This window comes from Podarcis pityusensis, assembly GCF_964106645.2.
Source record: "Podarcis pityusensis genome assembly, chromosome: 2".
Taxonomy (NCBI): Eukaryota; Metazoa; Chordata; class Lepidosauria; order Squamata; family Lacertidae; genus Podarcis; species Podarcis pityusensis.
Window position 1 is genome coordinate 49,014,769 of NC_138029.1, and position 24,832 is coordinate 49,039,600.

The following is a 24,832-nucleotide window of genomic DNA, read 5'->3' on the forward strand; positions in this document are numbered from 1 at the left end:
AATTAAATCTCTCTGTGGTTTATAGTCTTCTATGTCAACACCTTTGAATTTATATTGAGAAGTTTCTTTTATAAAAACAATTGCATAATTTGGAAACGTACCCTCTTTCTTTGCCGACTTATTTCCACCTTCATTGCTGTGCACTTGTTCAGTGTATTCAAACGCCTGGAAGGGGGGGGGGCGACACATTAAGACGTTTAACCTGAGGTTACTTATAATCTTGTACTAAATGGCTCTTGTACTAAATGGCTCTCAATCCACTAAAGTTCTTAAAGGAAATTAACATGTAATTTCATTAAGCCATCTTCATTTTGCTCCACTATTCCACTAATAATAGTTGGCTATCACCTCATAATGTGGGAAGCTAATCCATACTCAGAGTAGACCCACTGAAATCAATGCATCTAATATACTTAAGGCCACTGATTTTAGTAGGTCTACATTGAGTATAACTAATATTGGATAAAACCCTACAATTCCCTATTAACGCTCTTAAACACATACAAATGGAAACAGGTACAAAATCATGCCTCGGTAACACAAAAATTGTCAGAATGTCAACAGTGATAAAAGTGCCTGAGAACCTTCTTGAGATGCAGGTAGAAAACGTTAAAGTAAAGTAAAGTAAACAAGTCCCTCTTTCAGAAAGTAATGGCTAAAAAAGTTAATGTGGGCAACATCATTTATTCCATGCTGAATTCAAGGTAGCACATATAAGCAAACTATTAATATATACATATTGCCTGGTATAATATAAATTTCCTGATGTGCTTTTGCTCTATGCAGCGAATAAACGGAAGCCCAAAAAATAAAAATACAGGGGTTCGTGTCATTTCTAAGAAAGTTTTATTTTTCTGTAACTCGTAAATCTCAAATTCTTGCAGTCCAATTACGAACATCTGGCACCTTCTTATCTTTCCACTTTTGCACAAGTTGATAAAAGCCTCAACAATAGATCAATGAATTAAAATTTGCCAGTTCAGACCTGACTCTATGAAGAGAGACTTGTTCTTTTTATCTTGAGAAGCTATTTAAAAGGGAGGCCCAAATTGTGTTAGTGTGGGTTACATGAAGCCTTTAAGCAATCTGTTGAGAAATTAAGCAGCTTTTAAAAAGATTGTTGTGCAATTTGTTTGCAATTAAGCAATTACTCCAGTACTCCCTTGGAGTGGGTAAGAGTCATATATTTAGCAAAGCTACTGTTGCCTTAAAAAAAGAAAAAGAAATTATAAAGTGCACCTATATTACTACAGCTGCTTTGGCAAAATGTCAGCATCACTTTTGTGCCTGCAGCATCTTACCAAACCTCTTTCTGATAATAATTCCAGGGTTCATAATTTTGCAAATGTTGCTACTTTTATTCACTGTAGTTTGGGTCAGATTATTCCTAAACATGATGCACCCTGAAAATTTAGAATACAGGGGGAGAGGGATCTTCCTTAGTGTAGGCAAAATAAAGGAAGTCAGTAGATAAGGGATGTGAGGTGGAGTCAGTGTTGGTCCATTGCAATATAACATATAAAATAGCGTTCTAAAATAACCTACTAACTTTCTCAGAAAGCCAACAATCCAAAAACATAAGTATCTTTAGTCACAAAACAAAAACATTCTTCTTTCCCCAAGCTAATTAAGCCATCTATGGCCTTTTACACTGTGGAGAGCTATTGTTTCTATTTGTTTCTATGTTATGCATTTTTGTGTTTTTATATTGTAAACTGCCTTGTGATCCTCAGATGAAAAATAGTATACAAAATTAATAATAATAATAAAATAATAATAATAATAATAATTGTTATTTCAGTTCATACAAGATACAAGACTATTCCTATGCAGTTTAGAAGATAATGCATGAGCAAACCCAGGTTGATTTGGAGGCAATCAACAGCATGCCAGCAACACTGTATGTGTGGAATAGTCCTAGCTTTCAAAAGAAAAAGCCCTTCGAAGACTTGTACAGCCATATAGCAGTTCTTACTAGTTACAAATATTCTAATAATTATATAGTAATGTGCCTGTCTTCAGACATCCCAACAGGAAACTAGTAAGATACACCAATTGACTTAGTTAAAGCCTCAGGTTGTCAATCTAAAGACACATCTATTTAATTCAGAGCAAAGTTTACCTGTATAGGGATTCTATTGCATCTTGGTCTAAAAACTCATGATCTTTTCTGACAGTTTTGATGTCAATAGGAAACTGCATATCTGCAAAACAGAGTTCAAAATGGTAAATGATTTATTTTTTTGAGAGGGGGATTAATTTCACAATTTCTCAAATCAGCTCAAAAACAAACTCCCCACTTCTGTAAATCAAGAAAACCCTTAATAAAAATACAAACCAGCAACAACAAACCAACTCCCCAAGTAGTGGTTTTTTTATAGTGACAGCTGCCAGTCTCAAAATGGTCTCAATCTCTGCAAGGAATAAAGCATAGATTTATAAATGAACACACCATCAGCTTGCCAGCTGATAGGATTCATTTTTAATCAAAAAAGGTTCAAAATCTTCTATGAAGGAAATAAACACTGGCCTAGCAAACTATGGCTTACCAAGACAGCAGAAATGCAGTAGCTCCCAGAGAAGACCTTGCACACACTTTGTGCCTACCTTGCCCTTTCAGCTAGACATGGCTGTTAAGAAAAGAAGCAACCTCAGCTGCAGCTTGTGGTTAAGGAGGAGAGAGCTTAACCACACGCCTGGATTCAGACAACATGCTAAGACAACACTGAGCTAAAGTGACCAGAGAGGTGCAAGGTAGGTGCAATCTCCTCCCCAGCATTCATGCTAATCTGTGATTTTGCTTAGTGTTACCTACAAACATAGCCACTGATTATTAGATGCTCAGTCTCTATCTCCATTGTCTACTCAGAGATAGGAACAAGCAGATAATGCAAAACAGACTCATAACATTGTCAAGAGTCTATCACTAAGTTCATTGCTAGATCATTTTATATTTTGATTTTTAAAAAAATCTCAAAGCATTTCACAACCTACATTAAAAAATCAAATAAAACAGTCCAGAAGAAAAGATTACAGAAGAAAGTCAAATATAAAATGCACATTTAAAACAGAATAATTAGCAGACAATAAAATGCTTTATGTTCCAATTGCCCACTGCACACAAATAAGCTTGAATAAGCTTGCATTGAAAAGAACATAAGACAAGCCTGCTGGATCAAGCCAATGGCCCAGCATCATCTTCTCCCAGAAGCCAACCAGTTTGCTTGTGGGAAGCCTGCAAGTTGGCCATGAGCACAGCAGCCCTTAGCCCACTTGCAGTTCCCAGCAACTGATATTCAGAGGCATAACGCCTCTGACAATGGAGGGTAGAACACAGCCACCATGGCTATGTTGCCACTGATGGCCTTGTCATCCATGAATTTGTTAGGTATTTCTCTATAACTGACTGCATTTTGGACCACAAGCGTTTCTGTTTATAAAGGGAAGGAACATATTGCCAATACTTTTCAATTATTCTGCATCTCAGAACGCCATGGGTGAAGTAGTACCTTCAAACATCTGAGCATATTGGGGGAAGCCAGCAGCTTTCAGCCAATCACAGGCTTCTTTGGCCTCAATTTCTGCAATTACAAAAACAAAACAAAACAAAAACACAAATTAAGTTTTGTTTTCCAACACTGAGCAAAAAACAACCCATTGTTAAGTTATGCTACTAGCTTTAAAGCAACCCCTTTTCTTTCCTCCCTACCTTTTAATATATTACAGGCAATCCTTGTTTTGTGTCCAGACCCCCATGTGTGTCAGTAGAGTGCATGAGTCTGCTCTGCCCCTTTCATGCTGTTTTTATGACATTTTGGAGCTACTTCTGGGTTTGGCATACATCATTTGGACTCGCCTAAACCAGGGGTTGCCTGTACTCTTCATACTCATTCTGAGTATCCAAGCATACAACAGATGCTTTTGACATGCAGTTGCATCTAAGCTGGTGGAATTGAGTATAATATCTTTGCTTACTCGGTGCCCCTAGTGATTTTCCTGCTCAGATGCATCTTTTGTATAGTCAGAATAATACTTTTGTTTAAACACTGAGAAATTATTTGTGAGGCAACTTTCTGCATTTGAGAAATGATGATGGTTTGAAAACAAGGCTAATGCCTCCAGTGTGCCGAGAAATGCTTGTTGCTTTAGAGTGTACAACTAGGTGCTCTGGTGGCTTGGAAGGTGTTCTGTGGTGCTTTGAGGAAACAACCATGCTCCATATGGCCCACCTATTTCCTAAAGTATTTTACTATTTGTTTTACAGCTCACTATCTATAACACCTGGCATCTAGTTCACAAAAACAGATGTCAGGAACTAAAAACTAATGACTTATTTTGTGGCAATTAATAAAAATCCTGTGGCTAACAGTATAACATTCCCACAGGAAAAAGGAAAAACACAACTTTGCAGAACTACAGAACATTCACCAGATGCCTTAAAAATGTAAACATATTTAATATACTTCTGGAAGAGCATAAGCCATCAGTCTCCAAAGTGAACCAATATTGCAAGTTACTGTGTCTCCTGTTAAGGAAGACCCCAGGCTGTTCTCTCCTCTAGTCCAGTTCATGTTACAGCCCTCATATGGCCACCCAAGGCCTTCTGACTGCTGACTGAAAAGGATCCCTACACACACACACACACACACCAGCTGGCAAAGCTTTCCTGATGGAATGCATTATTGTTAATTTATAGTGTAAAGGTAAAGGGACCCCTGACCATTAGGTCCAGTCGTGGCCGATTCTGGGGTTGCGGCGCTCATCTCGCTTTATTGGCCGAGGGAGCTGGCGTACAGCTTCCGGGTCATGTGGCCAGCATGACTAAGCCGCTTCTAGCGAACCAGAGCAGCGCACGGAAACGCCGTTTACCTTCCCGCCGGAGCAGTACCTATTTATCTACTTGCATTTTGACGTGCTTTCAAACTGCTAGGTTGGCAGGAGCAGGGACCAAGCAACGGGAGCTCACCCCGTTGCGGGGATTCGAACCGCCAACCTTCTGATCAGCAAGTCCTAGGCTCTGTGGTTTAACCCACAGTGCCACCCGCGTCCCAATTTATAGTGTACCTTTCCTCAAAATAATCATCATCATTAAGTTATCAGCTTATAGAGAAGAGTATGAAAAAATATTTCCAGAGTCTCACAAGTTTTGCTTTGTATCTTATTAAACAAATTTTCAGTCTCTCATAATCATAATCATAATAATAATAATAATAATAATAATAATAATTTTGTCCTAGTTCCACACTGACGATTAACCAACTTTTATTGGTATAGGCAATTCCAAAACAATATTATGGAGAACACCTTTCCTTTACAAAAATGATTTTAAGTCTAAGGCAGGTAAACTTTTAAGAAAGATGTGTGGAGTGTAGAAGCAGGAGCTTTACGTGGGACTAGCTAAGTACCAAGTATTCAATGAACAAGCTTCCCTGCTCAAAATTATGCACTTCCAGCACATCAACATGGGGCTGAAGACTTGAGACCAGCCACATGGAGCCACACATACTGAAATTTATAAAGAGCCAGGGATATCTCATTTGGCATGAACACCCTAAATCAGCTAGTCAGCAAAGTCTGTTTTCATAAAAATAGATATGTTGACGGTCCTATTTCACATACATGCCACCAATAGAGAGAAAATATGCGGCAAGCCCTAGGTTTTTTTTGTGTGAAAAGCTACTTAAAAGAAGCTTGTTTAGCAGGAGACAGATTCAAATTGGACAACTTCTTTTGTGTAGCTCATTCCCGGGCTGCCTTTTCAAAGAATGCTCCAGTATTAGTCTTTTGTTTTCTAGTTTCCATTGAGTGGCATTTGCTAAAGGAAAAAAAGATGACAGGGCTTTAAATATATTTTATGGAACCACTGGCATATAGCGCAAGATTCCAGAGTCAGCTCTGACATGACCCCCTACTCTTTGTATGTAACACATTTCCTGGCTTTCTAAACATTTGAACAGTTGAATGTTTCCACTTCCTGCAGGCCTCATTACTCAAAGATTAAAGAACAAGCAGAAGTTCAAAATGAATTGTTCTTCCTTAATAAAACTTATCACTGCTAGATCCTTTTGAGAAATTATACAAACATGTGTTATGAATTCTGGTTAATTTTTCATTCTGAGTGCTATACAGGACAAATACTTTAAAAAGGATGCTACCAGGTCAGATCAGTCTGTGCCTGAGAAAACAGGAAGAATGTGCTATTAATTTTCTTCTGTGCTGAGGCAAAGATACCAAATCTTCCTTAAGCAACATTTACAACTAGTACTGAAGAAAATTAAGCCAGCTTCCCCTTAGGTATGAAGCAAACTAATGCAAAACTGATTAACATAATCTAGCATGCTTCCATTCCAGTTATTTCAATAGCATATCCACTTCTAATTGCATGCATCATTGTGATTACTGTGAAAATACATTAAACACACAAGCAGAAAGTAATCACGTAGCAGCCAGAAGAATGAAAATCAAACTTTATTTTATAGAAATGCAAGTAGGAATAATGCCTGTCCTTTACCATTGTCTAACATATTTGAGCATTGGTTACTTTTGATATTTGTGCTTTGTTACAATGCTTTATTATTGAAAACTTTTAAAAATAAAAAAATAAAAACTAATAGTCCAAGTATTTCATTTTAACAATCTAAACTGGTACTTACTTCTAAAAGACCCTTGTTTAAAGCTACAGAATATAAAAATGTCTAGTTGACAGTAAACATATATACAAACACTAAGTAATTCATTTTTAACTATCTTTGGTGGTTAGAGAAGGAAATGTCATTCTACTGACATCTGATTTAAGTTCATCACCTGGCCACCTCTTTCAGCTTTATATCTTATACACAGTTTTTAAGCTTAGATGCAAATGAGAACCAATTATATGCATAAACTACGTTTGAATTTCACAACAATCATATCCGATGCACAACCACCATTTCCAGCTTCCCATGTCGTGGGGTAGTGGAGACCTGAAAGAACTGAGTAAATCTCAAACATTTAGTTCCATATTAAGATTTCAAAATGCCCATACATGTCTCAAAAGCAGAATGTTTCTCTTCTACTGTTCTTTGTTGCTTTACATCTTGATTATTGCATTCACATGAAAATGATACTGGATTATCAATTGAATGTTAATTCCAATCGAAAGTACAGTATACCATTAGCTTGTGGTATTTCTATGCCCCTCTGTATCTGTTGTGCATAAAAACTGTTAACACAATATGCAAGCAAAAGGGTTTGGCTCCAAAGTTTGCTGGCACTGGTAGCAGCATCACCTGGTGAAGTTCTGCTCAGGATGCTCCTGCCAGGAGAAAACAGTGACGGTAGTATTTTCAATGAATCCCACTTCCTTCTATAACCCCCAGTGCCACCTCTCATGCTACTGCATAGAATCCCCCAACCCCTACAGAGCATATTTTCAGTGGGGCATAAGGGCTGTAAAGGGTGGGGGAAATAAACAAATGTTGTTTCATTCCCCATTCCATCAGCAGGATTCTTCTACTAGATCACAAGCCTTTCTATTCATGGAAGGCAAAGTCTAGATCTAGCTAATTTAAAATACAATTACAATAAAAATACAAACACTCCACAGATCATGGCAAATTAGACAGTCAAGACCTCAAAACCTTAAAAAGGTCCTAAACTACCCATTAAAAGCTTGGGAAATAAATGTTTTTGCCTAGTGCCAAAATAAATACAAAGCGGGCCTCAGAGAAGCCTCATTGGGGGATAGCATTTTGCAACCAGGGTGGTCACAGAGAAGGCCCTTCTGACTCATAGTCACTTACAGGACCTCACTTGGCAGTGACACTTGGAGAAGGTTACTAATAATCACCTCAAGGTCCAGGAAGTAACATATGGGAAGTAACCTGGCTAAAAGCAATAACCAAAGGTAGAAGTCCAATCCCAGTTAACAACCTTGCAGCCCTATTTTGGACTAACTGAATCTCCCATAGAGTTTTACAGGTAGCTGCATGTACAACACCACATTTCAATAATCTAAACATTTTATATAGAACTGGCACTACAATCCTATGTTTTACCATTGGAACAAGACTCCCAGCTTTGGGGAAAAAATACATTATGATAGTTTTGCTCCCATTGCTACTTATACCAATACTTGTAGGTTTTCACTTTTGCATACTAATCTCATTGTGCAACAAAACAAAAAGCCTAACACAATTAAAAACAAAACAAAACATTGTGTTTGCTAGTTCTGAAGAATAAAAAGCAAACTGCCCCAGAACTAAACTAATATTTTTGCCTCCTACTCCTCCTGTTCTTGGAAACTTAACTCTATTGTTCTTCCTCCAACGCCCTCCATCTGCTCCAGAACCAGTCAATATGCATGGGATCTATCTGCCTGACAGCTGCAACAGCCAGATGTCACACACTGAAATGCACATTACCTATAGAACCAGAGTCTATCCCATCAGCAACTGTTCTGACAAGACCCTTTGTGCAGCCTTCTGTTGTATTGTTCTTGTTCTTGGCTGTGTCTGCGGCTGGGGAGTTACCAGTAAGGCAAGGACATGCTGCATATTAATTTTATTAGTCCTTCCAATAAAGCACCTATTCCCAAAAATAAATGTTTTCACATACTGTTCTCAGACAGATAAGCTTATTTTATTTTATTGCATATATATCTCTATGAAAATCATAATAAAGTTGAATGAACCTAAACCAACTATCCTTTGGATGCCACATCATGCCTTAAGGAAGTATTTCTTCATTTAAATCTATGCTCAGACTATCATAGAATGGTCTGGTTCAAATTTAATGCTAAGTCAAACTAGGACTTAGAAGGGGCAAGTGTGTGGGTACTAAGGGAGAAAATTGCTGCCACTCTGCTCCTCCCCTGGCCTTGGATACACAGCAGTGGCCGGGAGGAGTGAAGCAGCAGCAAGTTTCCTCCTGGATAGCCACATACTTGAGCATTTTTGCTGTTCCACAAAAGTGTCAAGAAAAAGGTATGGCTCAAAATCTGGCATACACATGACCATACTGTTAAGTACAAGTCACTTTCCCATCCACCATTGTCATCAGTGGTGTTGGTGAGCTCCAATTCACAAGGTACCTACTGTATCAGAATAGTAAGGTAAAATCAAAAAGTATTTTGCAAGTACTGCATAACTAAGAAGTCATCTTTTCAGATAGAGCAGTGGTTCCCAATTTGCTAATTACTGAGGACCCCTTATTTTTCAAAAGCCAAGCCACGGACCCACAACTTTTGAAAATTTTGACAACTATGGTAGCTACTTCTGCAAAGCAATTTTTTAAACAAAACGTCGGGTTGCCCCTAATAAGCAAAAGATTTTAGGTATGCTAAAAAACATATGGCTGAGCGATTATCTGGTTTTCAACATCATGATATATCAGTAGTTAAGCATCATTATATTCTGATATATCCCAATGTCTGAAATTGGAGATCAGGCATGGGGATGAGGGAAGGAACAGCCACAGGGATTGAATGGGTGGTGGCAGTCAGTGCCTTGAAATTGGCTGCCCCTGCTCTTCCTCATGCAATGAGTGATGTATTGCTGGGTCAAAATCATTACTGCGGTGTGATTTTGAAACCAATTTTGGCCAATATATTTAAAAAACGCACAGTGCTAAAACATACCATAAAACTTGTGATATTACCACGCAAAAATGACCAAAAAAATAGTTGGGGGAGGCAATGGATGGGGCCACAGACCCCCTGGGTGTATTCTGCAGACTCCCAGGGGTCCCTGGACCCCTAACTGGGAATCACTGAGATAGAGGGTACCAGAATATATGGTCTAGAATAGGAGGTCTTCTCTTCAGTCTCACCCTCCATGTACAAAATTGCAGGTTGCAGCACTTCATTCTGCTAATATCAAAGGTGCTCATTGGAAACTTGTTAGCATCACTTCTGTCTCTATGGAGTGGGAACATCCCTCATAATATATCAGGCAACTACTTATTGCCTGAGTCACGTTGGTTTTATTAGATAGTTGTGTGAGAGTGAAGATTCAGCTTTAAATCAGTTCCATGGATCCTTTCCCAACTGTCTGGATTGCAAAGAAGAGAACTAACCTTAAATGTTCCACTACTGCTGACCTACATTCTTCAGAGCTGAGTTAGGGCTGTTTAGAAGCCCAACAGTGGCAGATTAGTATTATTATTCTTTCACTTACGGTAAGTAGAAAACGCTCTCACTCACTCAAAAGCTTCGCTCCAGGAAAGATAGCTAGCCAGCTTCTGCCAGCTTCCACACGTGACAAAACGGGGCGCAGACGATGGATTTGTTTTACGGCGAGGCACAATCTCTGCCGGATCACCATGCTCGAGTGAGTTCGTATTTCGCAACACTATTAACGGCATACATCTTTCCTAAAACACGTTCTGCAGTCAATGTGCGTTATATTTACTGAAACTAGTATCTTACCCCGCCCCGCTGCAAAAAAAGGGGTCGCGTTTGTGTTCAACATGCGCGCAAACAAACCTGTTCGTTCCCCAAACTTCAACCCCTTCAAATAACCCAGCCAACCCCAAGCGAAAAGCCAAGCTCGGCAACTACCCGACCCAGGCACAAAATCCTCCTCGAGTCTGGGAAAACCTCTCGTCCTCCGCGGGGAAAACCCGCAGCCCCTTCCCGAGAAACAACCCCCTCCCTGTCGCGTGGCGCTTGCGGCTCCTCGGTCTCCCCAAACTCCCGCTCTCCGTTTGAAGGCGCCTCGTTCGCCGCCAGAACTTCCCCCAGGCGAAGCCACTTACGCGTGAGGATCATCCCGCCTCGGTCCTGAGCGCTGAGCGAAAACGGAGCAGCTTCAGTCTCCAGCTCACTTCATCGCCGCCGAAGGAAACCAGAGCGGGAGCCGGGAGCGTGACAGAGGCTGTGAAGGGCTCGCCGAAGGCACAGATCCCGCCCCGCCGCTGCGCAAAAGAGACGACGCGCCCGCCGGCACCACTGAGGCGAATGGAGCGAGGCGCTGCTGCCTCCACCCCGGCTCCACCCACTCCGCCAACTTCTCTGGGCGGCCGGCGAAGCGCTGAGGGAAGGAGGCGGCTGCCTCAGCCTGGCAGGCACCTGGCGACTTCCTCTCCTCGAGCGAGGGGCTGGGCTGGGCTGGGCGGACAATAAGTAGGCACGGTCGCTGTTGTGGACGTGACTGACAGCGACGTGCCAGGAGGGCCTGAGGAGCTTATCTATATCAGTGCCTCGAGGATTTAATTTTCTGCATGAAAATACAGGGTGGGGGAAGACATAAGGATGCCCCCTTTCTGTTCCATCTTTGGGCAATAAGCTTCCACAACAGCTTGCTGGATGAAGCCCATGACCCGCCTACTCCAGCATACTCTTCTCAGGGTGGCCTCTTCCCCTTGTCAATGAATAGCTGACTGCCCTGTTCTGTTTTTGAGTTTGGTGGGGGACCCAGCCACTAACACAGGGAGGGAGGTCAGGGCAGCCAGAATGGGCAGCAGGGATACAGAACTCTCAACCACCTCAGCCAGATCAGGGAGGATGGGAGTAGCTTTCCACAACAAAGGGAAACCCAGCCTTATGTTAAGCAACCAGTGCCATTCCTGAATAGAGAAAAGGTGCTGTGCAACCTGAAGCAAAGATTTTGGCATAGTAAATTTGCATCAGCAAGGTAGCCACTGGGTGTGAACTGTACCACTAGCAACGTCAGCTCCCTGCAACCATACCCATAATAATACATATACCTCCTTCCTGTGTATTGTGTATTTTTAGATTGTGAGCCTGAGGACAGGGACACTCTTAGCACTGATTTAACCACATAGCCCATTCTCTCACCTTGTTGCCTCCAGGTAACAGGGCTGTTGTGCCTTGGAAAGACTTCTGCCTATGACCTTCAGTAGCCAGTTGGGAGGAAGTTCTTTCCCTGTTCTTTTCTGAAAACCTCTAAAGAGTAAGATTCCATGGCCTGTCTTTTAGCTATTGCAGAGATATCCCTAGTTAGCAGCTTGACTAAAATGGCATAAAATGGCATATGTAAGTTTGGACATTTGTTTCCTTATCGGCACACGAATTGAATTTAGATTAGGAATTTATCAAGTATTGGGTCACCACAGTTCCAGAGCTCTTTTTATTACTCAACAGAGCCTTTCACTCAATAAGCTTCCTAAAACCAGTTTGTCAGGTCAAGCATTTATTTATCCTATGCTTCAGTTAAGAAACTGAATTCACAAGAACAACAAGAGTCTTATGGCACCTTAAAGGCTAACATGTTGATTATGGACTAATATTTTGTGGCCCAGAGTCTAATTCATCAGAGGCAGAAGGTACATTTCTTAAGGCTGCATATAAAACATGTATTTAAAACACATGACTTTCCTCAAAGAATCCTGGGAACTGTAGTTTATCCCTCACAGATGTACAAGTTCTAACACCTGCAACAAACTACAATTCCCAGGCTTTGGGGGGGGGAGCCATGTGCTTTAAATGTATGGTGTGTGTATGCAGCTTAAGGTTACAAAACCTTCTAATTAAGTAAAAACCAACAGATTAACAAAGAAACATTGATACTTAGGAACAGTCTAGTACAGAAGAAAAAAATGACCACCTGTCATCTATAGGTCCCAGCTAAAACTAGCCAAACATACCATTAAGGACCTACAGTCTAACCTGGACAATGACACTTCCTTTTCACAAGCTGTAGGTGATAGGTCACTTACAGCCCACTAACCCAAAATAGCTATTTACCAGCAATAAAAGACCACAAAACAAACACACACAGAGGAACCAGTACCTGCAACAAATCCATATGTCGTCAGGCAACACTATTACAGGACATCATAATGAGAGCCACAACATCACCTGCTTATCTTCCAATGTGATATATGTCATGTGTTAGAAATCTCCTTCTGCATTCTACATAATAAGTAAAAAAAGGCCAGTCCTTATGGAAAAGAATCAATAGGCATAAATGACATCAGAAATGGGAGTATTCAAAAATCAGTAGAAGTTTTCAGTCTTAACACTCTGCTACATGAACAAAGGAATTTCAAAGGAAGGCTCCAATGTAAAATTTCTGAATTCATCAAGTAATTAAATTCTATTCATTTAGATATGACCAGAGACAAATTGCACTTCTTATCTCTGTGCTTATTTTACATACATTCTAGATGTACTCTTCTTAAGTAGGTAGGGCAGAGGAAATTAAATGCAGTTTATACACACACACACCACAGAAATGGTGAGGTATCTTAACCTCATAGCTAAAGCTCTGGATGACTCTAGTCAAGAGGAAGCACTTTTAAGATTCCACATTTAAAAGTAAGGCTACGGTACAATACTCACTTGCATTGGACTAAGTTTCACTGAAATCAGTGCAACTTACTTCTGCGCAAACATAGTGGATTGTTTAGTTAGTCTTCCACCCAAGCAGTAAGATGGGCATGAAATGACACATGAAAGGAAAATTAAAAACAGAAATAAAAAAAAGTGTGTGGGTGGGCATGTAAACTTGTGGGCATTTATACCACAACACCCACATCTTCAAAGAATCACTGCTTATCTAAAGTTGTAAAAGATACTCTGTGGGTAGTTCAACATAACGTTCAAAACATAAACCCACCCAGCATGCAAGCTGTCCCTATAAGAACACAAGCCAACGTTACACCAAATCTTCCGTCATACAACCCTTTTTTAAGAGTGAGATATTGCCATTATTGCCTGTAAATACCAGTTTGTATGCAAACAAACTGCATAATGGTGTATAGCTTTTTAGACAGTTGTTTAGCCACTTAAGCGTAATGGAATTTACTTACAAATTAAATTTCACTTATTTCAGCCTGCCGTTAAGGGCTTGCATGCACTAGCTGTTTGGCAGTTCTCCAAATGATTCTATTTACACCCACTGAAAATTAATTGTCAAAGGCTGTTTTGCATAATGCAATTAGCTTCTATATGATCTCAGCTGTGTTTGAAAAACTTCAACTTCCTGTATCAGTGAGCTGACTTACAAAAATACAGACACAATTCTGGGATATGATCAAGTATCTTATTCTACATTATGTAAGGTTGGTGTGTTATTTTGCACCTATGTTTTGCCAGGAGCTACATGTAGAAAATTGAGGGGTGTGGGGTGTGTGTGTGAAAACCATTATCTGTTCCCAAGAATGTCCTATGCTTAACTCTAATCACAAAAATCCACCTACAGGTCACCCTTTTTCTATTAAAAATATGTTTTTAGAGAAATGTGTGGATTTCTTATCTGGCTCACCAAGCTTTCACATATTATCTATAATAATCTCAAGTTTGCCACTGAATGTGAACTTCAAAGAGTCAGAAAGGCCAGATCCTAAGCAATTGTACCTGTGTGACAGATATGCATATCCTATTCACACTTCATATAGATGCATTTACATAAAACACTCTGCAAACAAGGGATTGCAACACCTTGGGGTCAAGGGTGGGGACCGGAAGAATCAGACAATCTGCTGGTTCCCAATTACAAAATGGCTGGGAATGAGAAGTAATGTGTTTTCCCAGTGCTGCCTTAACATGCTCAAACATGACAGCCTTTTCATAGGCAGATACAGGAATAAATAACAACACAAAATTTGGGTGGTTTTATAAAAAGAATTAGACAAATTCATGGACAATAAGGCTATGGGTGGGTACTAGCCATTTTGGCTATGTTCTACCCCTCCAAATACCAGTTGCCAGGAAAAGATTGCACTCAGGTCTTCCTGATTGGTTTCCTAAAGGCATCTGGTTGGCTACTGTGAGAAAAGGTTGCTGAGCCTGGTAGGCCTTTGGTCTGATCCAACAAGACACTTATGTACTTAATTAGTGCCTATTATTATTATCATTACATTTTAAATTACTGCTGTTATGCCATTTGTTTTATTTGTATGATCATACTGCAATTTGCAAGATCATACTGTGGAGGTTGTTTTAATTGTAGTTTACTTTGTAATCTGCTTTGAGTGCACTAGTTTCAAAGGAAGCTTATAAATTGTGGGATAAATAAATCAACAAAATGTTCACAGGCCCTCAATAGTTCAAAGAGTGTGATCTCTTAAGAGCATATATGGTATCTCTGTACAGGTCCAAGGCTCTCTCACTTTTAAAAGGAAGATGCCTAAACACAGAGTTAAGGGGTGGGGAAAGAAACACAAAGATTACCAGCATTACTTCAAGTTCCCATTGTGTTGTAATCAGGTGTCCTAATTTAACTGGCTAGCTGGGATTAATAATATTTTTTTTTTAATGGATTTAGTCTAGACAAAAATAGTTTGTGGTTTCATCAGTAGCAAACTTCAGCATTTAGGATTGCTCAACTGTCAGCATGCATTTCAAGGATTTCCTTATCATTCATTGCTGTAAGAGGAGTTGTGGGTGGGTGGGGGATGTTCACAACTAGAATCCAAAAACATATATTCAGATAGGGTTGCCATATTTAAAAAAGTAAAAACCAGGACACCCTGAAAGTCGTTGAGTTGTTGTTGTTGGGTTTTTTTAGGGAGAAACCACTGAAATTGTTGACTTGACTTGCCTAAAATCAAGGACAAAGCATCACCTTTCGGAAATTCCCCCCGGAAATCAATTCCACCTTTGAAATCACAGTAATCTCTGGGAAGATCCAGACGTATGGCAGCCCGAATTCAGATGATCTCTTACCAGCGGAATTCCTATAAAACTGGGCTGAGGGATGCAGAACTGTTGTGCTGGATGTCACTCGCTTTTATGAAGCATTTTTAATGCTATGCATTTAAGTCTATTTTAAAATGACAATAGTTGTCCCAAGGGTAGCCAACATGGTGCCCTCCAGAGGTTGTGAACTACGGTTCCCAACATCCCAGCCCACTTCTCATGCTGACTGGGGCTGACAGGAGTTGTAGTCTATAGTATTTGGTGAACAGCATGTTGCCTAGCTCCCTTCAGATTTGAGGAAGAGCACAAGTGTGATTTAAGCACACACTGTATATTTATACCAAATGTTTATTCTCTTTTAAATTATATTTAATGTAAAGTGGGATTTGTTAAATATATAAACTGTCCCGTAGAGAGATTCCTACCTACCTAAATAGGACTGGCAATGCACCTACCCACACAGATGCTACAAGGTGCAAGTTTTTCAAGTGTTTGCTCACAGCACAGATGGCAAAGCCTCAACAAACAACAGCCCCGTATTTATCTGATCCATTCAGCAACCAGATTAGACTTGCTTCAAGTTTTCCCTTTACTTGCTTTGCTTTCCAAGCCCCCTGATTCATATAGCACAATGCTACCTGAAGTTATGCACACCAGAATAGTCTTTAAAAGGACCAGCTATGTCAAAGTGATTAGCCAGTCACAGAAAAGGAGAGCGATAAGGTATTAGCGATAAGGTATTAAATTGAGTACAATTTAAAACACACCTCTAGATCATGCTAAGAAAAGGCAGAGGAACATGGGGAAAACTGAAAGGTTATAGTTATTAGTTAAGAGAACTTAATAATTATGAGTTTGCTCATTTCTCAGATATTTGCTAAGCTGACTTGAAATAGAAAACAAAATATGTTAACATTGTAGCTTTCTGTTTGTATAATTGTTTCGTATAAACGACTGGTGTCTCCAAAACTATTTCTCAACTGCTTAGTATTTCAGATTCTGTACGGTTTAGTGACAAAGGTGGGACTAATTTCAACCTAGCTTTTAAACTGCAAATTCTAGTTATTTGCTAAACTGAAGTAATACAGATGTAATCATATACACCTGGGATCTCGAAATGCAATCTAGTTTAGGGATTCTCCACAATATATGGAGTATCTACGAAATGGAAGCAGTCTTGGGGACAAATATACCCTTATTTGGTTATGAATTATCCTGCAAGTCATCTCAAAGCAGCTCACTTTAAACAAAATTCCCAAACTATTTAAAGATTATAAAATAATCTCTTAGGCCCTAAGTAGGGCAGATGGGGACAATCCTAACTGCCAGATATGTTACAGCTGACACAATCAAGCCTGGACTCCACCTCCCGACTATTTTTTTGAAGAAGAATATGCATTCCTTTTCCCAAGCCAGATTTTGGCTTACTGTGTCTTCTCCAAGGGACAAAGCTGGGTTGCCTAGCTTGCTTCATGTCCAATTTAAAAAGAAGATCAGACTAAGGGCTAGGTAGAATTAAAATGCAATTTTATTTTTTATCTATCATGTTTTTATGCTTTTATCCTGACCCTTCTCCCAAGGCAGGCAGGGCCAAACTTGGCCCTCCAGATGTTTTGGGACTACAACTCCCACCATCCCTAGCTAACAAGACCAGTGGTAAGGGATTGTGGGAATAGTAGTTCCAAAATAGCTTGAGGGTCAAGTTTGGAGATGCCTGTCCCAAAGGATCCCAAGGCGGCAAACAAGCAATAAAACAATAAAAGGGCAATTAAAAACATCTTTAAAAACACCCTCAGTGCAGGTGCAGTCTGTAAAAAATCCCAATACTGATGCAGCCGTTAACTGATGGACATGCGTAAGCCCTAGAAATCCCTACCCAGCCACTTCAGACACAATTGTTCAGAGTAGGCAGCTGGGTTCTTCTTGAAACTAAAACCTGCTTTTTCTCCTTTTCAAGTGGCAGCATATGTGCTTGCGGACAAATTGCAAATGGAGAACTGAGCTTTGTGTTCTGTAAACATTTGGGGGCCCATCACTTTATGGGGATAATATGTGGGACAGTAGACTTTGGCTACTGAAGTATTTAATGGGGAACCAGTAGCCCTCCATATATTCTTGGACTACAACTCCTATTGTACCTGACCATTCGTCATGCTGGCTGGGGGCTGGAGGGCCACAGATTCCCCATATGTAGTCCAACCTGAATATTTAGTAAATCAACTCAGATAGTGCCAGTTGCTATAAGCCTCCAGTGACCTCCTTCCAAAAGGACACTAACTCTGTTGCAGCTGTAAACTTTTCAACATTCAGAGAAGTCAGGTGGGTGTAATAATTGTGCACTGGGTGCATCAAGGACTCCATGAGCCATGTTTGTCAGGGTACACATTTTAAAATAATATTGGATCACTAATGTTTCAGAAAACTGGGTCCCTCTTCTCTTCCAAAATGCCACAGGTATATCCCTGGGATCAATTATTCTTCCTTTCATGTATTTTCTTCCTTTAATTCCCCCCCTCTTTTTTTTTAAGATAACTGCCCCTGAACTCTAATATCCTATACTTCAGAGGAAAGCAACTTGTAGAGTACACACATTCCAGAAAACTACACTAGCAATGCAAGACCGGCACTGTTCCAACAACTGGAGTCATTTGGAGCCAACCCCCTCCCACCCGCTACATATTTGAACTCTGATATCACTAGACTATTCCCTATGTAATCATGCCACCACCAGAAACCCTGCTTGCTCTCCCTTACCATGAATATTCAAAGGAACTGCTTGAGCTATAATTGTGGACACAAAGCAAAGTTTATAACTGCTAGAGTTAGCGAATTGTAGAAATGAATAAATGATAGAATTTAGATAATATTTGGAGTACTAAAGGGAAGATGCCAGGCCAGGGCCTCACCTGAGATAGAAGTCCTGAAGAATGAAAAAAGGTGCTAGAAACAAGTCATTAACCAAACTGGGACAGCTGGGACAGAAGCACAATAACCTGGTTGATTGAATCCATCAACCAGGTAGGAAGCTCTGCTGGTGAGGACAGGAAGCTGCCAAGGTGATGGGGAGGATGTGATGTCACATTAGAAAAAATACTGTCTTTTTAAAATCAGAGGTCTAGATAAGGTGGGCAAGCAGATAGATGGGGAGCTGCTGCTTGGAGCAGGAGTATTTAGGAAGAAGAAAGGAAGTGGGCAGAACTCCATAAGCTGCTGTGAAGGGCAGAACCATCTTGCGCTGGCTGGGACAGATGCATAAAGAGGGTATGCAGGATGCCTTGGACTCTAATGTTGCACTGCTGTGGAAAACAAGACCCTATTAACATGCAATGCTCCAAACTCCAAAGTAGATCAGGTGCAAATATGTGTACAATAAACCATATTTCTTAAAGATACTAGTCTCCACTTTGCCCTGATTTCCCAATGGAAACACAACTCTGGGTGAGCACCTGGACCCCCTGGGATCTTGCTACTGCTTGGTAGAGATTGGGGGTGGCGCATAGTCTAGGTAGCAACATTTTTTAAAGTGTGTCTAGCTTTATGTTCTGGGCTCTTATCTATTCAGTGAACTCCATTGTAAATACATACAGTGGAACCTCTACTCATGACCACAATCTGTTCTGGAGGCAGTCCAGAAGTCGAAATGGGTCGCTGGGAGAGGTGCCATTGTGCGCAGGCGCAGGTGGTGATTGCCCGCTTCTGCGCATGTGCGAACGGCGATCACCGCTCCTGTGCATGCGTGAACAGTGGCAAACCCGCCAGTTACTTCCGGGTTTGCTGCGGACATTGGGTGAAATGGACACGAGCGGAGGTGGACGTAAGAAGAGGTTTGACTGTAATTCCCAGTTTAGCATTAGATGCATCTACTTCATGCTGTTCACCTCTCAACAAGGCATCTGTATCATATTATTTTTTGTTTTGTCTGGCAAGCTTGTAGGGAGCATGTGTTGATGAGCAACTACAGAAATCCAGTAACAAAATAGCTAGGACTCATAAGCACTTTGGTCTTTGCCTCATTATGTATCTTAACAGAACAGAAATTATGCAAGAACACAATATAGTCTCTCTCCCACCCACATCAGTGCCTAAGGGGCATTCTCAGCATCCTCTGGAACATGCCAACCTAGGGAGAGCCTGATCTAGGCTGTGATAACTTCTCCATTACATTACAGTAGGAGACACTTAGAAGCTATGCAAGTCCACCACACCTTTTAAAAATCTTCAACAGTTCTTGGACATTTAATCTACATAAGGGAACAAACAAGAAAATTATTCTTGGCAGTATGTTTCAAGGGCAGAACTGAAAATTACACTAAAGAAAGAAGCTGCAATAGATACATGGATAAGTAAAATAACATACTAGGTAGAGATGACAAAATAAAGGCCCATTTGCTCCCCAAAAGCATTTATGCAGCTATATTCTACATCCACTGTCAGAGGTATGCAGCTGAATGGCAGTTGCGAGGAGAGAGCTGTTGCACTGCTTCCAAGCTTCCCACGGGCATCTGTTCGGCCACTGTGAGGACAGGATGACATGCAGTATGATCACATCTTATGCACATTTAACTTCTGCAATCTCAACCAAACCCAGTTGAAGGCAGGCTGGTTGAACTTGTGCAGTTAAATCCAAGCAAAGTGGAGAACTAAAAAGCTTGTTTTGTGCTGGGTCCACTTTGGGTTACCTGGTGCAGAAAGAGCTTTTAAGCTCTCCCCTTTGCTTGAGGGGCACTCAGTGCTCCAGTTCTGGGATGTTCTTGCAAAATCTCCTAAGCACCTGACATGTGACTTCTTTGGTTTTTGAATCTAACCTCCTCCAGCTTCCTCCAATGTTCTGATGGCAGCCCTTCTTTTTTTTAAAAAGAATTAAGTAAGAGGGTTGTGCAGAGTGAAAAGCAGCACAGCTGCTCCCCTGCAGCAATGCTATCCTTTCTACCCCCTCCAAAAGCAACACATAGACTTGAGTACCACACTATTAGCACTACAGACTGCACTTTCGGAAAGAATATGGCTGGGCAGCACTCAACTTGATAAAGCACATTCCAGTCAGGGCTTAAAGGACAAGAGTCTGATGCATCTTCTGATAGATTCTTTTGCAACTGACTAACCTTATTCCCTGCACCCCCAAGTAAGAGGTGTATTTGCTTTGGATGAAATATCCCCTTTAAGCAGAGCAAAGTAAACCCTCTGTTTCACATTGTGAAATCTTAAGGGGTTTGACAGCTTTTACACTGCATATGAATTGGTCTTTTGTTTCAGCAGTTAATACAAAAGCTGGCTCCTGGGGCCATATCACAAAGCACAAGTATGTCTGTATGTGCCTTCTCCATTCCATAGAATAAAATGGGTAGGATGTGCCAGCAAACAGGAATACTACTGAGAAAACAAAAGCAAGAGTCAGATACGTGCAAACATGCCAGTCTAACCAAGTAACAGCTACAGGGACTGTGTGATGTAGCTAACAATGTAAGGATGTACTTACTGAAGAAGAATAAAGGGAAAAGGTGGGGGAACAGGATTGTTTTACGTTAGCAAAAGCAGCAGCAAGAGGAGGAACACACATTGATTGCATGTTACCTTGAGATTTGAGATAAGTACAAAATGTGCTCCCTTCTTTGCCCATAGCACACATATGTAATTCTCCTAAGCAATGTAGCCTAAAGTCAGGTGTTGTGAACCTTTGGCATTCCTGGAGTTTCTGAACTACAATACCTATCGTCCCTGGCCATTGGCCATGCTTCCTGGAGCTGATGGGAGCTGTAGTTCAGCAGCATCTGAAGCGTCAAAGGTTCTCCATACCTGCCTTAAGCCTATTCCTACTGGAATTTGACAAGAGTAAAAGGTGGGGGCCTTATAATCAATAAATTGAAATAAAAACTTGGAGTACACAGAGGTTAGAAACAAAACTGTTTACAGTTGGTTTAAATTTAAGAAGGGTTTTCATAGTTGTTTCCATCACATCACAGGTACAGTAATTAACTCCTTGCTAATTTAAGTTTTGTGTAGGCAAATGCTGTAAGATTGTAACAAATTCCTAAATGAAATAGTAACCAATACCTATCCAGCAACTTAGCTTCCCACACAATTCCCCCAAACAGGTGTGGATGCTATATTAGCACAAGCACACACATTAAAATTACGGGGTGGTGAAAAAGCCTTGGGGAGGTGGGGGCAAAGATGAGCAATAGTGATTCATCATCTGTTTTGGATACACCATCTGTGTTTGTGTGTGAGCTTTCAGAAAATGTTATATATATATATTACAGTTCTGACAGAGGTTTTAGTCTTGTTGCTTTTGCTTGACAGATGTGAAAGATGAGACCTGGAAGACCCACAGCCCCTGTCCACCCACTTCACTGTCTCAATCCAGCTTGGTGGTAATGGAGGGGGTTGCACCAGCTATTTGTAATATATATTAAAAAAGATATTCTACACTTGAAGGAATACTATAGTAAAAGCATCATTGCAATTCAGGAAGCTTTTAGAAGCTGCCCCCCTCTCCACACACACATAACAACTCCTAAGTATACAAGGAGTTAACACCACAATCACAGCCCACTTCTAAAGAAAGTTCACTTTAAGGTTTCAGTCATCAATACAAAGACAGCTGCTTTTGGCTGCTATCACATGACAACAGCTTTGAATGTAGCCAAGTCATCCAAGCACAAAAGAAGTGTCATTCTAACAAGACATCTGTGCAAAGAGTCAGACAATCCTAACTGCAGCATTTCCAAATAATCCAGCAGTACTCTTTGCATGTACTCTGTGGTCTCACAAGTAAACTATTACAGTCATACCTCGGGTTGAATGTGCTTCAGGTTGAGCGCTTTCAGGTTGCACTCCGCAGCAACCCGGAAGTAACGTGCTCCATTACTTCCGGGTTGCTGCAGAGCGCATGCGCAGATGCTCAAAATGACATCACGCGCATGCGCGGAAGCGGTAAAACGCAACCCGCGCACGCGCAGACACACCATCACATCTTATGTTCCATTCAGGATGTGAGCGGGGCTCCAGAACGGAACCCGTTCGCATCCCGAGGTACCACTGTATTAGAAAGACCCCAAAACCAGCAAAATTGATATGAGCACATTACTAATATATTGTATCTGACACACAGCCACCCACACAGAACGCAACTGTAAGATAATATTTGTCAGTACTGTTACTGCCCTTCCCCCTCAATAATGGTCCTACCAACTTTAATGCAGAACATCAGTAGTCTTACCTTTATCTGGTTCACAGCTGTAAGCTGCAGGACAACTGAGGTGAGCTACCTCACAGAAGAAATTAAGTTTTGTACTTTTTCAGTTTTATAGGCTGGTCAAGCTGTTCTGACCTGAAAAGAGTCTTCTGCGAAAAGACCCTTGGGTCAATTGAAATTGACCTCCAGTATCTGAGAGAGAGGCTCACAACTTGCTTTCTGTGAAGAGATGAGCAACCACAACCCTTCTCCTAGTTTTCAGCTGAATTTTAGGAGAAAAATGCAGCTAAAAATACACACACTAAAGTTATTTTTCCATGTGAGCAATTAACACAGTTGCCAGCGGACCTTTTTACTGTTGTAAACAGAGAAGAGAGGGCTCCATGAGCAAAGGGAAAGGCTAAAACTGGATTGCGACCCCAGCTGCACTGTCTGCCAAAGGTCTCTCAGCCAAGCCAAGTCCCTCTGCCCATGCAGCATTCCCACAAGGTAATGGAAAGCTTTGGCAAAAGATGGCCAGCAGTGCCTGGCTCATGTTGATGTTAATTCACAAATGAAAGATTTCAAGCTGCTATAATGGTGGAGAAAGGGAGGAGAGTTGATAGGCTCCTCCAAATAATGTTTTGGAGCATTCATCCACATTTGCTTGCATAAAGCTTTTGCAGAGGTTAGACCAGGCTTCCTCAACCTTGGCCCTCCAGATGTTTTTGGCCTACAACTCCCATGATCCCTAGCTAGCAGGACCAGTGGTCAGGGATGATGGGAATTGTAGTCTCAAAAACATCTGGTGGGCCGAGGTTGAGGAAGCCTGGGTTAGACTATGTGTGGTCTTCACTGAGAATTTCTTCTGATTTGTTTGTTATACGACAATGAGCTGTCATCTTGATTTCTTCTGCTGTGTTTAGATGTCTTGTTAATCACTTGTTCACACTACACTTTTCAATGCATTTCTTCAATGCTTTCTGAACCACAAAACATCTGTTTGTTCATCATTATTATTATTATTATTATTATTATTATTCTAAAGTGGATTTGTTGTGCTAGAGACAGAGGCACTTTAAACCACTTAAACTGCACAAACTGAAATTTCCAGTATGTGCTTGAAACTCTCCTGAAAAACACTGGTGGTATGGCGGTAACCAAAGACCAGGTATCTGATATTTACAATTAGCTTAAGCATGGAGGAAGAGTTCCTTTTTGCACCTGACAACAACTATGCAAAAAAGGCTGCTTGATAACCAGTGTTCTGATTAGAGAACAAGCAAAGCACTGTGGGAAAACAGGATGCTGGACCTGATAGTCTTTTAGTCTGTTCCAGCAGTACTGTTCTCATGTCCTTATGAGCAGCTTGGCAGGGTGAGGATATATGGGGCACCCATACATATCTAGATCAGCCACCACAGATCCTCATTATAGCTAAACAGTGGCAAAAGTTCCCTCCAGTTCTGTACCACCAAGCAAACAGTGAATCCTAGCCAAAGGAAACTCTTTTGAAGAGCTCAAACAAGAGGAGGAAATACTCTGGCAAGATAACTCCTTATTACCACACTGCACTGTTTTAGTTATATAGCTTTCACTGCTGCTGCTAGGGAAGGTTAAACACAGAAAAGGAAGTCCACCCAGTTTTCAAGCCGTATTAATAAGTTCCATGCAGCTTTCCACACGGTCTGTGCCAAAAATCCACGGATGTTACATAAGAACGCTAAGTGCCCTGTATTTATTTTTCTTTGTTTTTCCAGATCTGGAATGAGCTCATATTGTTGGCTAGAAAAGAAGTGTTAGCTTTGAATCAGGAGGTCTACCAAAGTTCAAAAATGTGTTTTAAATGGATTTTTAAAAAATGTTTTTCTTTTCTGGGTTAGGAAGCAAAATCACCTACTTGTCCTGAAAATAGAAAACAATGAGGAGAAGGATTTAATTTTCAGCCTTGTGAGACCAGACAGCTGCTGGGAGAGGGCAGTGGGGAAAATAATGATGAACCAGCTGAAAAATCACATAAAAATGTAGCAAAAATGGGAAATATTTGACAACAAATTCAATAATTTTTTTTAAAT

General features: G+C 40.7%; 1 protein-coding gene across 5 annotated transcripts in view; it reads right to left on the reverse strand.

Moving 5' to 3' along the window:
- The window catches only part of LOC308471314 (rho GTPase-activating protein 7-like), a 90,818-nt gene that overhangs the window by 15,995 nt on the left and 49,991 nt on the right, over positions 1-24,832 (reverse strand). For 3 of the 5 annotated variants that reach the window (XM_080995216.1, XM_080995214.1, XM_080995215.1), the window contains exons 2-4: positions 3,510-3,581; positions 2,123-2,204; positions 102-165 (exon numbers count right to left, since the gene is read on the reverse strand). In XM_080995216.1, the coding sequence (XP_080851342.1) occupies positions 102-165; positions 2,123-2,204; positions 3,510-3,581 (218 nt within the window). Of the gene's footprint in view, positions 1-101; positions 166-2,122; positions 2,205-3,509; positions 3,582-7,151; positions 7,295-10,180; positions 10,357-10,734; positions 10,964-24,832 lie in introns of those variants that run through there. The other 2 variants (XM_080995213.1, XM_080995217.1) reach the window with 2 other exon arrangements.